Raw genomic sequence first — 15,021 nt, forward strand, 5'->3', positions numbered from 1 at the left:
TAGACATTTTTCCAAAGAGGAAATGCAGGTGGCCAAAAGGCACATGAAAAGATGCCCAACATGGCAAATCATCAGGGAAATGCAAATCCAAACCACAATGAGATATCACATATCTGTCAGAATGGCTGTCATCAAAAAGAACACAAATAACAAATGCTGGTGAGGACGTGGAGAAAAGAGAACCTTTGTACACTGTTGGTGGGAATGTAAACTGGTACAGCCACTGTGGAAAACAGTATGGAGTTTCCTCAAAAAACTAAAAATAGAACTACCACATGACTCACCAATTCTACTCATGGATATCCCCCCCCCCCAAAAAAAAAAACCCATGAAGAAAACACAGAGGAAACTTAAGTGAATAAGTCCATTTGAAAAGGGTACATAGTATATGAGGGCAAATATGTGACATTCAGGAAAAGGCAAAACTATTGCTGTGTAATAAAGTACCACAAACTTGGTGGCTTAAAACAACACAAATTTATCCATGGGTCGAGAATTGGGATATAGCGTAGCTGAGTTCTTGGCTTAAGGTCTCACAAAGCTGAAATCAAGGTGTCCATTGGAGCTTGGGTCTCATCTGAGGCTCAGGTCCCCTTCCAAAATCATTCAGGGTGTTGGCGGAATTCAGTGCCTTGTGTTTGTAGACCAAGATCCTTGTTTTCTTGCTGTGAGCCATTGACTAGTGGGTAATCTCAGCTCTTAGAGACGTCTTGCCATTCTTTGCCATGTGACTCTCTCCATTTGTCTTTGACTTTTCCACTTCTGACTTTTAGTCCCATAAAAGGTTCGCCTGATTAGGGCAGGCCCACCCACACTCAAGGACAGGGGTATTAGACAGGGGTGTGGGGGTGGCAACCTTGAGGGCATCTCAGCATTCTGCCTACCACAGCCCCAAGTCATTAAGCAACTTTCTTAAACAACATAGTCTTGATCTCTATCTGCAGAAATACCAAGAACAACCAAAGATGAGATAAATCATTGTTTTATTTTTATACACCCAGGATCAAAGCAGAAACACCTTTGTTTAGAAAGAGAAATTGCTGCAAAAAACCTTTCTTCTTTTAATATGAAACAACCATTTTTCTCTTCCTCCTGTAAGTTAGAAAATATCTATCCAGAAGAGTTAGTTATATTCACTCAGATTTCATTGAGTAACCACTGTGTGCAGGCACAAGAGAAAATAAGGGCTGCATAAGGTATATTTTCCTGACTTCAAGGAACAAACAGGAACTGGGAATCCCATTCACTCATGTGTTCATTATTTTACTTATTTTCATTCATCAGACATCATCTTGGCTTTCTCACTGTGTAAGATACAAAAGCGCTGGAGATTCAGAATTGGTTTTTGCCCTCCAGCAGACTCTCAGTGTAAAAGCAACGTCTTGAGTTGCAATATCATTTAAGATTATTCTCAACTGCTTCCACGACAGTACCAGTTCTGGCAGTCTGAGTACAGTCTACAGAAATCAGATTGTGGGTAGCATGGAGTAATTGAAAAAACAGAAGTCTTGGACTCTAAACCTAAATGATCAAGTTGACATCACCAGTAAGGGAAGAAATGGGCACTAGGTGCCTCTGGATATGAGGCACTCCGAAAGTCATGACATCGCTCTGGGATTCTCCTGCCAAAAATGCATAGCCTGAATTTAATAATGGGGAAAGATGAGACAAACCCAAATCGAGGGGCATTCTACAAAATATAACTAGCCTGTTACATTTTATTCCAACTGTCAAAGTCAAGACAATTTCAGAAAGGTGAACTGTTCCAGATTAAAGGAAAATAAGGAGGACTAAATGGTGATGGATAATTTTGGACTGGATTCTGGACCAGAAAAAGGACGTTCATGAGACAATCAGTAAAATCCAAATACTTAGATCCTAATATTGTTATTAATGATAATTTCCTGATTTTTATAATTGTGCCATGTTTATGCAAGATGTTATCATTGGGAGATACGGGTGAAGGGTATGTGCAATTTGGGAGGCGTATAATTTTTGCCACTCTTTTTAAGTCTGAAATTATTTCAGAATGAAAAGGTAAACAAAAAGACAAGTAAGTTGGAATTCCGGCTCACTGCTTACCACTGTGTCCTTGGGAAAATCACTTCACCCCTCTGAGCCTGTTTTCTCTCCTATTAAATGGAGGCATGCAAAGAGATTGGGCATAAAAATAGGTCACAAATAAGGAACTAATCTGAAATAAGTGCACATTATTCAATCCTATGTCTGCATATGTTATTTCTTAAACCTTCAAACAAACAAGCAGAACCAAGAAGAGGTATCTGAAGCCAAGAGGAGCTGTGTCACGACATTACATCACACCATGATGGAGGTAGAATTTGAACCCAGCTCTACATGATTCCAAACGTTCTCTTCCTGCTTCCCCAGAGCTGTTGCTCTGATGATCATACTACAACCAACGCAAGACACTGGGAGGAGGAGAAGGGGGAGGAAAACACTCCGCAATCAAACAGGAAGCATGGCCAAGAGTAGACACAATCTTAAAGACACAACCGCAAGACTTCTAAAAAAAAAAAAATTGTCAACCACAGATCTGCTCTGCCAGGAACTGGCTCACAACGTCTGAATTTTCTCCTCCTTGCCAGTAAGTGCTTGTTACCATCCAAACAGCCACGTGAGCAGCCCGTGCGCCTCTCTTTGGAAGTGAAAGTGTAAACAAGTGTGGCTGTGCAGGTGGCATCCTGGGCGCCGAGTGTGCCATGCAGCTAGAACCCATCGGGTCCCCTGTCACCTCGAGACAGCTCATTTGCCATCTGTCCTGGCAAAGCCCAGGGCTCTATGTTTGACAATAACTGGAAAATCACCAGGACGAGCCTTCCCCACCCTCGCCCACCAGGCACGTCCCTGAGCGCTCTGTTAGTGTGTGCCTGAGTGTGTTCTCCTGCACACGGTGGCTAAACCCGTGGACCCCAACCGTCCTACAGCCACCGATCATTTTTAAGGCCTTTAATCCAGGGGGCTATTAAATTACACCCTACAAGTCACCATCTGGCTGGGGGATTTCCCACGTGGGTGGGGTCTCCTGGCACGTCTCGAATTACACCAGCTTGGATGTCAGTCCCTGATGACCAAGATACAGAGACCCTCTCTGCCTCCCATTCATGTCGCACCTGCCTGTCCTGTGCTCCAGCTAGGTTTCCACTGCTTAAAGGGAAAGGGGCAAGGTGAGTGTCAGGCAATCAACACTGACAGGATACCTACCACATGCCAGCCCCTCTTCTGGGCATTTTCCACTATTGAGGTCACATAAGTGTCGTAATAAGCTGTAGTAGGAGTTGCTGTGCCCATTGTACAGATGAGGAAATCACGATTGTGTCATTCATTAACCCCAAAGCAGACTGAAATGCAAGATTGTCTGACCTTATAAAAATCATATAAATCATGCTCTTTCCACTAAGAATCCCTGCCATTCTTGCCTTTGATCTCTCCAGTTGCTTCTCAGCAAAAAATTCCCCACATTTCTTACAAAGTGACAGTCCTGGAGGAGAAGTTATCATTGATTTATGCATGCACTGGTGCTTCCTGCCTGCCTGGTGCCCAGGACAGTCTCCTCCCCACCCTTGGACAAGATGGCAGCTGCTTGTAAAAGTGCACACGGTCCCCCCAGCCTCCATCCTGAACGATTCACGGTGGCCCCTCTCCCTAGGATGCTGACTTTTCGCCTTGGCTTAGTGCCCAGAGGGCTCTCCTGCTCACCCCAGCTTAGGAAGGCTCCCAGTTCCCCCCTGGTCCAATGTCACCACATCCTCATTTCCAGGAAGGGGTTTGGAGGATGGAGAAGCACAGACCTCACTGGAAATCACATGATCCAGGAGCTTCTACAGGGGCTGTGTTAGAGAATCCCTGAGGCAAAGGGCACCAGATCACACATGCTCCCATTTAACCCTCACAACCACCTGGAGGGAGGCAGTGCCAGCCCCACATGCAGGAGGACACAGAGGCCAGCAAGAAGGATGTGCCAGGGCGTCACAACCAGGGTGCTTCTCTGGGGACAATGCTCCATCTGGCCACCAGCAGAGATAGGTTCTCATCTGGGAGAGCAGAGGGATGTTAGCACGTCCTACCCAACTTCCTCCTGGGCCCAGGCCTGCATGTGCTCCCACCGAAACACACCCGTGCTGAGTTCCCTGGCTGGTGCCCCGCCAGCCTCTCAGTCCCAGGCACTTGCCCACAGAAGTACTGATACGGCTACTCTAGATTCAGCAGGAACGTGGTGCCCACAAAGGTCCTAAAGATGTGTGTGCGTGTGAGTGTGCGTGTGTGTGTGTCTTTGTATATGTATGTATGCAGACAGGGAGGTATCTATCCACCTACCTAATCTCATATTTTAAATAAATTGAATACATATATAATCTCATGCATCTATGTAAAGCTCATCGCATCACTAAAGAGTGACTATGAGCCAACAGCTGTTCTAAACATTTTATATATAGATAAAATCTCATTTATATATGTAGATAATCATTTACATATATCCTATAGTTGTATAAACCTTATCTATATAAAACCTCACATGTATACACATATATGTAAATCACATTAACCATTAAATAGTGACTACCTGCCAACTGTTGTATAAATTATATATGATGATAGTTATACATCATCTCATTTGTAAAAATCTTGTATATGTAAAATCTTGCATATACATGAAAATCTCATTTAGTCGTTAGTGACTATGCTATTATATATCTAAATACTAGATACATATAATTTCATTACGCAAATTTCATTTAATCATTTAAGACTGTATGCCAGCTGTTTTAAATATTACATATAATCTAATTTTATATGTTAACACATTTTATATATTTAAATAAATCTATTTTGTGAATCTATATGTATAAAATCTCATGTATACATACACAGTTGCATATGTGTGTGTGTGTGTAAATCTCATTTAATCATTTAAAAACTCCCCAGGAGGCAGGCACAGTTGTAATCCCAAAAGGCTGAGTGAGATCAGGCACCCAGTACACGTGATACCAGGCCTCAGCCAAGCTCCCAGTGCCCCCACTCAGACCCGCACCCCAAAACCCCAGAGCTGTCCCTCCCTCAGTGAGGGGGCAATTCCAGCTTTCCAGCTGCTCAGGCCCCGAATCTCAGATTCACCCCTGACCGCTCTCTCTCTGCCTTCAAAATGTACCCGGGTCTTCACTCCTCATGACCTCAACCGCCCATCCCTGATTCAAGCCTTCATCGAGGGCAGAGGGGCAGCTTTAAGGGTCTCCTGTTGGTCTCCTTGCCCTCAGCCCTCTTTTGCCCATCATCACAGAGCAAATCTGTTAAAGAACAAGTCAGTCCAGGCCACTCCCCTCCACACCCCCGAGGGGCTCCCACCTCGCTTGGAGTGAGAGCTTGAATCCTTATCACGATCCACTAGGCCCCAGAGCACGAGTCTCCTGTATGAAAACTTGCCAACACATTGAAACCACCACTTGTAAGAGCCTGAATAGTTTCTAGATGTAATTTACAAAGCCAGCATTGAGAAGGGTTTGTGAGGATGTCTTTGGAGAGAGCTGTGCTACCTGCCATGACTTACACACATACCCCAAAGTAAGTGAGGAGGTCTCCCCTCTCACCTGAAGTCAAAGGAGAGTGAGGCTTTAGTGAGCTATGCGTACCCCCTAAAACTTAGGGGTACATGCAGTAGGTTGGCATCTGACTCCTGCCTGAGAAATTCAGCAAACAAGACGCTGACTAGCCGACTGGCTAGTTCACCAGTGAGGCGGTCGCTGCTGTTGGGAAGTTCGCCTGCACCCCCTGATCTGTTAGGACCAGGGGTTGCACGAGTGGGCCCCTGAGCCACGTGTGGTCCAGGCGTGGCGAAGGGCTGGCGTGGGGATCGTCTTACCCTAAAGGGACCAACAGAGCTCAGCTGGAGGAGCTGGCAGTGGACCACCAGCCTCCTAGGGGCTGAAGAGGAGAAATGGCTGATGATACAGAGCCCATCTGACAACTGTGAGAGACTGGCCGCCATCAACTGAAGAGGTCACCAGGACACCCATCCAGGTTCCCTGGGAGAGAGAGAGAGTCAGGTATAAATATCTGTGAGGCTCAGAGAAGGAAAACCCCCATATGACACCTGCATCATTTGGTTCCTGGAAAATCTTTCCTGGCAGTGAGGGTCAGCAAGAATGAGTCAAGTCCTCATCTTGAACGAAGCTGGAAGCACTGACACCTAATGGAACATGGCCATTTTTGACCACTGGATTGGAACTGTGTTTGTGACTTTACATTATTTACCGGAAAGGTCCTAAAGCCTACCTTTGTTTTCATCGAGGGTTAGGTCAGGACTATCCCATCAAGGCGACTAAAAGGGACAGTGAGTGACAACAGAAAGTTGCTCTCAGGGTTACACTCCATGACTGCTTATTCAGTACACTGGTGAATCATTTAATTGTTATGTGTCTGACCAGATGGGAGTCTCAGCCCACTTCTCTCACTATTGGGGAAGGGCCTCTTTAAGCATCACATCACATCAAAGTCAGCCTGTGAGAGACGGCCAGAGGAACAAAGGTTTGTCTCACAGAGCCTGCACTCTGGAACATCTGAAAGGCCTCGTCCAGTCTGCCCACAGGCTGTCTAGGGGCTTTGGCAGAGCACGTGTTGAGCAAAGGACTTTCCAGGTTTGATCTTGTCTCCTCAGGATGGCGTCAGGACCCCAGAGACAGGGCAAAGAGGCACGCAGGGTGACAGTGATGACTCCAGGAGCAAGAGGAAGGAAAAGGAAAGGGAGGCCAATAGAGGGAAGAGCCTGGGCTCCCTGAGGCTGGCTGGCCCACGTCGACTGAAAGGGGACGGACGGAGAGTTAACAGCGAATGCTGCACTGTCTGCTAGACGCTGGGGGTGTCCGCGATTGTGTAAAGTACGCTCCCCAGTACTGCACTGTGGACTATTCGAGAATCATGGCAGGATTACAGGCCTTTCTCAGATTCCTAGACACTGAGGTCCTTTGTCACAGGGACTGTCTGAGTAATCTGTGCCTTTAGGCACCTGTGGCATGCCCGAGGCAGAGCCAGGGCTCAACACTGCTGCAGGATGGACGGAAGGTAGACGTGACCTTGTGCAAATCCCCTCCCAGAATTCCCTGTTGCCACCAGCCCCTGAAAGACTCCTCCTTCCTCTTTCCTGCAGCCCCACAATATCTCTGGAGCCAGGTGTCCTCAGCAGTGTGTCTCTCCTGAGTTACGTTGTAATGATCGAGGCAATGAGAAAGGACTTTGCATAATTTTATAGTGACAAACACGGTCGTTAGCCATGTGTGGCAGCTGGGAGTGTATAAGATCAAGCTCTGGGGATGCTTCTCTCTACTGAGGAGGGATCCCTGTGCAAGGAAACATTCCGGGTGTACCAGGGAAGAGGTGAATGCTCATATCAACCCCATGAAAAGTAAGACCTGTGCCGTCCCATTCTAGGGTCCTCTGGAACAAACGTGTTGCCCACCTGAGCACCAGCCTGAACAAGCGAAGCCTCAAGGCAGATGGGGGGGGGTCTGTGCTCCCCAGGAACCCAGACACAACCAAGAGGCATCAGAGGTCCCAACCCCCCCGGAGGCCCCAGAAACTTCTCTGTCAGAAACCACAGAACCTGTTTGTGAACGTTCTGCCCAGACTGCCCGAGGGAGAACACAGGCAAATGCAGAGGCAGTTTCAACCTTTTTATTCAAAGCAGCTTCTCACAATGTATAAATACTGCGTATTAGCACACATGAAAAATACAACTTCTAAGGCACCCAGAAATGTGTTCATACACGTTACAGGACCATTCACAAAGAGAGTGTACAATTTGCTCTAGACAGTCAGCATTTGATAAATCAGAAGATTATTATCCCTCAGGACTGCACCCAGTCTCGGGTAATATTTACAGCGCGGTGAGAAAGGGTCTTCTGTACCTGCTTTTATAAGTCTATGAAGTACTCATACTTACAAATACTCAGAACTAGTTAAAGACTCTCCCGTGACAACCTGGCAAAATAAAACGAGTAGCCTAATTTGCAAAGGTCTCCTTGGATTTTGGTGTGTGTGCTAGACCCATGATCAAATCCAAACACCCCCAGGGTGGGCTGGGTACGTTTTTGGTAGCCTGCTTCATTATCAGAAGTTTGGTGATAAGCCTTACCACTGGAAAACCACTTCTTAAATCATTTCTCAACTGGTTAATGGATTGATGATTTCATCATGAATGAGAATGGAGCATGACTTAGTGTGAGAATTGAAGAGAATTCTCAGGCTAAACAGGAGTTGGAATGGGTCAATGGAAAACACAAAGGACGCGGAAATTCAGCAGCTGCAGGATCTCACTGCTCAGTGTGGACACATCTGAAAAACTCCGCTGGAGGTTCCTATTCAGATGGAGCAGTCTACACTGGTCAGATCTCCTGCAAGAATGCCGACCTCCACTCTTCATGGTACGGATAAAGGCTGGAACTACACAGTAGAAACACTCACTTGAGATAGCGAGTTTCAATTTGAGAAACTCACTTTTCAGAGCCTCCTCAAGGTGACAAACAAATCCCTGTGTGTGGCCAGCCAGGGGGAGCATGAGGCTGGTGGAAGTGAGTTTCTCTGTGCCATGAAGCGTGCACATCTCTGTCTAGATGTGCCCACAATCCATGAAACTCGTGCTTTGTTGGAATAATGGAATTCTTTGGTCCTTGGTTTTATGAAAGGCAATATTTTCACAATCCTGTCAACACGGACATCAGCAAATGACTTCAAGCTGGGACTAATGGCACAGGGACAAATTAAATACTAGATGGAAAATGTTACACCCTCCAAACTTCCCAGAGTTGCCTTAATGGGCTTCAGCATGAGGCCAGGTGTTGGGCACAAGAGGCATGGTCAACCCATAGAGACACCAGAGCTGAAGTTTAAAACTAGGTGTCAGTTTTTCTGACTGACACACACACTGCAAGTACTTGAAGCCCATCTCCATCCTCATGGTGGATAAGTTGACTTCATGAACACTTACTCGAGATGAACCAAATCATCTGACATTAGCCGTGCTATAGCCCTGGTCCTGGTCTCAAGATTATCTATCTGTAAAGCCTTGGTAAGGAGAATCGGTAGGTAATTATGGAAGCATGGCCAACTGAAAAGAATCATAATTAAAAAAAATTTAAGTCCCAAATTTTAGTTGACTTTATTAGATTCCAGACACAGTGGATGCACTGCCAATGAGCTCCATGACTTACGCTCCATTAAAACAGCCCCAGGTGGACGGACTCAGCTGATGTGTATGTTCTGCATCTGGTCTGCCTGTCCCCTGCTAAACTGAGGTTCGGTATGGCTTAACACACGTAGTCCATGGATAAGACGCTCAGGACACATGGGAATGCTGATTATGTAACTGAAATTGACTTGAGATTGTCTACACAGTAAGACTCACATGTAAACTTTGTTAACGTCTCTCAAGGAGTGCTGACCTCAGCCAGACTGGACATTTCCAGGTCACCTGCAAGGAACCTGGGGTCAACCGCCAAGGTCAGGAGCAGGAAATGCCATTTGTTCAAAACAAGTGATAGACCAGCAGCCCTCCCTGTGACCGTGTCTAAACCATGTGAATAGTACAAAGGTGGCTCCGGGAAACCTGTCCTTGGTCCATTCGTATGGCCAAAGGCAATCACCAAGGTGCCTCTCTGGCCCCTGACGCCATCACCTCAACCAAACTCTCCAGATCCACCATGGCGTACAGACTCCATGCACAGAGTCCATCTGCATGGCTTAAACTGCTTGGAAGAAACAACCCGTATTACCTTTTATTTTTTTTCAACAAGCTTAAGGCTCTGTTCACAAACTCCATCAACTGCCACACAGTGAGAATTTATGGGGAGATCTTAAACTACGTACGTAGTTGCAAAGGTTGGAAAATTTACCGATCCTACTGGGTAAGGCTTATTCACAAATTCAGTACATTTTCAAATTATACTTCAAACTCAATTACTTTGAGAAAAAGAAAATTAACCTGCTCTCTAACAATATAAGAGCACTAGATTCTAATGGAAAAAAAGGAACAAACCATTGGCACCAAACCAGAATGCTATTTTTTGAAAGAACAAGTGATAGTAATGGAAAAGATTGCCTAAAACGCATATCCTAACTTACCACAGAAATATAAAAGTTTATATTCTGAAAATATATACTGTATTAAAGTCTGTAAGCATTTCAACCAAAATTTGCAGAAATAACTAAGCAACACTTATCTACAACAAAAATATACATGCAAGACACCCCCCCCCCAAATGGTTTCCCTTAAATATCTACAAAGGCAAAGTGTAGATTTTTAAAGATTATACAAAACCATTTACAGAGAATAAAATAAAATACTTAAGAAATCTCATTTAGAGTCTTAAATACTGTGTATATTAGTGACGATGTCTAAACTAATATATACAACAGATCTAAGCATCTGAATACAGAAACACAGAAGAGAAGCAATTCTGCATTTTAAATACTCACTTAGGAAGATTGAAAGATGTTTCTATTTGTTTCTCTGTGTTAAAAAATTTCCACAGAAACTAGATTGGAAAATTACATGAATGTGACTAAATTTCAAATTAAGAAAAGTTTACAAAATATTTTTAAACCAACAATTAATAATGGGAAATGCAATTCAGTATCCAGTCCAGGCTATTCTGAAATGTGGCTATCTGGAGATAAAGTTGCACTGATCAAAGTCTATTGTGATTATCACTTTTCCATCCTTATACTAAACTTCGTAGGGGAAAAACATACTTTCATGCTTCAGAGAGAACATTCCCTAGTTTAATTTATACCAAACAAGAATAACAGTTTAAATCAATTCTCTGCTACCTTCTCAGAGTTACCCAGTTTCATTCCCGGAGAGCAATGTTTGATGGTTTTCACCCACAGACATTACTTCAAAGCAGGAAGGGACATGTGGGCGCATGAGTATTAGGCTGAGGCTTCCAAATGGTGAGGAGCTCTGACCACCTTAGCAAAGTTCTCCAAAAAGTCCACCTAGAACAGGGCTGTTAACTCAAATGGTGCCACTGCAAGATGTTAGATGTGAATCACCAGGGACTGGAGAAGAGAGGACAGGAGAGTTCTCATGCATGGCCAACAGGACAACAAAGAGCGGACTGCCCATAAGACTCCTTGACTAAAGAGGTACCCTCAACTTCCCACCACGGCTACTCTTCCAACTCCAAAAGCATTCTGGGATGGTGCTGCCAAGACCAAGCACAATTCCTCGAAGACCTGCCCAGACCCTAGGAAGTGACAGACTGGGTGGGGTGGGGGCAAAGCAGAGGAGAGAGAGGAGAGCAAGGATTCCACGGGTGGAGACAGGATGCTGAGATAGGAGATAAAAAGCGCACGTCTGACCCCTGTCTCGAGAAAGCTACTACCCTGAAACATCCACAGATCTGACAAATTCCAGCCCAGCTTGATGGGCTGCAAGTTACCTGGATTTCATTTATACGTTATCAAAGCTACTATTCAGAAGGTAAAAATTCAGTGGTTCAGTCTACCCTGTAGCAAACAGATTTAACCGACTTTTGCCCAATGTGTGGAACATCCTTCTTGAACTGTGTGGAAACAATGAAAATACAGACTGCCGTGTAAAATACCTCCTGTTCTACGCAGAACCTGGGCATTAACAGCAGGCATTCCACCTCAGTGATGGTCTCACGTTCCTACCTTATCATCAGGGATCCTCCAAGTATTTAGAAGTTCGGATTTGATGATCCAAAGCTATGTTTTAGTCCAAAACTAAAACACTTCAGGTTTTTTCCGGCAGGGAACAAAGGTGGACACTGAACAAAAGGAATTTCCAAACATCCTTTTTTCCATCTCCAATGAGAATCCTAACACTGCTTCTATAGATGTTGAAGGTGGCTAGCCCTAGAAGGTAAACAGAAGGTGAGGTGCTCTTTCTTTAGATAACTCAGAGGTGGTTTGGAAATTATCTGCCAAGGATGAGGCTGTCTAGGGGCTTTGGCATAGCACACGCTGACTTGCTGAAAGGAAGAAGACAAACCCAAGGTGAGATGTGACAACAGGTATTTGGGCAAAAGCAGGTGATTCCCTACAGTAATTCCCTATAGTCTGGGTCTGCACTTCCTACCAGATCCCACATGGACCACGGGGAGGGTACACAGGACTTCCTCTGGCTGGATACAGTCAAGGTGGCTGTCCCCCATGCTGGGTCCCCGGGCCGAGATGTCACAGGTGGCAGGAGAAGGGAAAAGCAAGTGAGCCATTGCCTCTTCCCTGACCCTTGTGAAGTTCTAGGGAAACTCAGGAGACAGGCTTTCTACAGAGGAAACTGAGGCCACCTTAAGGATGGAGGGTCCAGGTAACCTCCAGGTTCACTGTTTAAAGGCCCATGTCTCTAGCTCTAGTGCAGACACCCCGCCTGCTCTCTGGAACACAAAGCGCAGGACCAGGAACCCTCTCCACCTGCCCAGCCCACTGCATCCAGCCACCCTTAAGTCGGGAAACGGGCCAGAGAGAGGGAAAGAGAGACAGACAAACAGAGAGAGAAGAGAGAACTGTAGCAGCAACCCTCCCTCTCCCCAGCCCGCATCCCCTCCCCCAGCTGTGCCCAACTCTCATGGCTCCACCCAACGCTGTCCAAGGAAGGGTCGAGAGAAGCCGGTGACTAACACAGGGAAGAGGAGATGGGCGACCAAAAGTCATCTGAGGACACTGGGGTTGTGATGGCAGTGGGGAAATCACGTCACTCTGAGAATCTAACTTTCTCTGGGTTTGACCCTTAACAGGTTTAAGCCTCACGCAGGACGTGTTGTGTCTCTGCTCTGATCTTGACGTTTACCTTCTCCTCTCCAACCAAAACCAAAACCAAAACCAAAACCCCCTGCTTCCCTGCAGCAAGGCTTTGGGCTGATGGTATGAATACAATGCTGGGGTCCCCATGCAGCCCCGGGCCCTGGGGCAGGAAGCCTCATCCCGGTTACTGCTCCCTGATATGTGTCAACAACCTGAAAAAAGATGGAGAGTCCGGGCTTCTGGAGGCAGAAAGATTCAGACCTTCCACTGACAGCTCAACAGAGTGGGAACACTTTACCCACCAACCTGGACGGCCCAAACCAGACTCAATACCCTACGTGGAAGAAAGGGACTCAGAAATCCAAGTGGAGTCATTTGTCCCAAAGAAAAAAGTCCCCCACAATAATGAGCAATCCCCAGACAGGCCCACTCCCCACCCCTTCCTGATGTCACACCATTAGGGGCCGGGGGTGTCTCAGGAGCATTCAGGCTGGAGGGCCCTTTATCTCCTTAAAGGCAGCAGAGTGGGGAGAAAACGCTTCCATGATTTCTCCCAAGAACAGGTATTCAGTTATCACAGGACTGTTTCACATGTAGAAAACCTGGTGCAGGGCTGTTTCTTTCATTCACAGAAATCCTTCCATCCTCATCTCTCTGAAAACTTATTTCAACGTGGTTCTTTGCTAGAATGCACCCAACAGCATGAACCTTGTAGGGGATTTGGTCCAGGGCAGTATGAAAATAATATCTGTGAGAACGACAGATATCATAGTATATAAACAAAAATAAATAAATTAAATAAGTCTGATTAAAGAAAAAACATTTTTCCTAGTAGTTCGTGTTTTTGCAAAACTAGCTTTACATATAATACACATAAATTATCAGAATTTCCACTTACATTGTTTTAAAAATATATATTTAACAAAACACTCCTAAATGTACAATATCTGGGTTTGTAAATCACTCAATTGGGTTTTAAGACCAAGCCCTAGAAGCCACACAGATTTGCATCAGAGAGGAGACTGAGGCAGGCTCTACACGATCGTTCTGCTCATTGGTCTGGAGACTCCCTAAGACTGGCCAGCCCTGGTCACTGAGTCTGCACTTAACCAGGGAGAGCCATGGCAGCCAAGTCTCCAAATCAGAGGCACTGTGTAGACGCAGCCTGAGTCGGAAGGATGGGGAAACTGGTCTTCCCCTTCCTGGACCAGGATGGTGCATTTCAGCAAGTAGGGGACAGGGCAGGGGTACCCGGCAGAAGCCTGGGAAGATATAGCCCTCGATAGCTCTCCAGCCAGGTGGGGAGGGGACGTGGGGGAGGCCAAGTATGCTGCGTTTCCCATCGTGACACAAAACCAAACCAATGAAGAGCAACCAAAGGACACGAGGACATGGATACAACCCTAGTATAAAGGGACACCTTGACAGACTCCTTGGCCGGGCATCCGCTGTGCTCCAATTTCTGAAACACAGGGCAGAGCTAGAAGTCACATGCCCATGAGCACTGGGGCAAGTGAGCCAGGGCCCTCAGACTTCGTAAATTTTGTCCTGCAGGTAGCTGAACAGGGAATCCAGGCCTTTGGAGGAACTCCAGAGTTGCTTGAGCATGAGGCATTCTTTCTCGTTCACATCTTCGAGCACTGACTTCAGGAAGCTCCGGACGAGACATTTCGACTCCTCCAGCACCTGGAGGGAAATGCACAAGCCTTGTTAGCCAGCGCCCGGGACTCTGCTCCAGAAGGGCACGCGTGGCCGAGCTAACCTTCCCATGTCCAAAGCCAGAGGAGGCTGCCTCCCATAGTTCAGGGCTTCCCAGGCCCTGTGTTCCCCGCAACGCCGGGAACAGAATCCAGGTGGGCTGAGATGTGGAGCCCTCAGACCCTGGGATAGCTGAGTGGGCCCCGTGGTTCTCCCACCCCAAGAGCTTGGCCTTTTACCCAAGGGGGAGACAACCTCAGTGTCACCTTCTATGGATGAAAAAGTCATGAAAAAGTTTGGGAAATACTGCTCTCAGGAGCTCCCGGGCAACTGAACTCAAGAGTGGGTGGGGACCACAGAGTAAGACAATGAAATGAATTAATGGTTGTCTAAGTATCCAAATGAGCCACCCCAACAACAGTGCCCCTGCCCAGGCTCAGCAGTAAGAGCAGCAGTAAAAATAGCATCCGTCATCGTAACAGTGAGTAATAATAACTGCAAGCACCAATTGTAGTAATGAGCAACACTCCTGATAGGAACAAAAGT

General features: G+C 46.2%; 1 protein-coding gene across 1 annotated transcript in view; it reads right to left on the reverse strand.

Moving 5' to 3' along the window:
- Positions 1 to 7,667: 7,667 nt before the first annotated feature.
- CDYL2 (chromodomain Y like 2) overlaps positions 7,668 to 15,021 on the reverse strand; it is a 150,111-nt gene continuing 142,757 nt past the window's right edge. The window contains exon 7 of the mRNA XM_032486832.1: positions 7,668 to 14,463. Coding sequence (XP_032342723.1) covers positions 14,305 to 14,463 — 159 coding nt within the window. The 3' untranslated portion in view covers positions 7,668 to 14,304. The remainder of the gene's footprint in view (positions 14,464 to 15,021) is intronic.

This window comes from Camelus ferus, chromosome 9 (assembly GCF_009834535.1).
Source record: "Camelus ferus isolate YT-003-E chromosome 9, BCGSAC_Cfer_1.0, whole genome shotgun sequence".
In the NCBI taxonomy this organism is placed as follows: Eukaryota; Metazoa; Chordata; class Mammalia; order Artiodactyla; family Camelidae; genus Camelus; species Camelus ferus.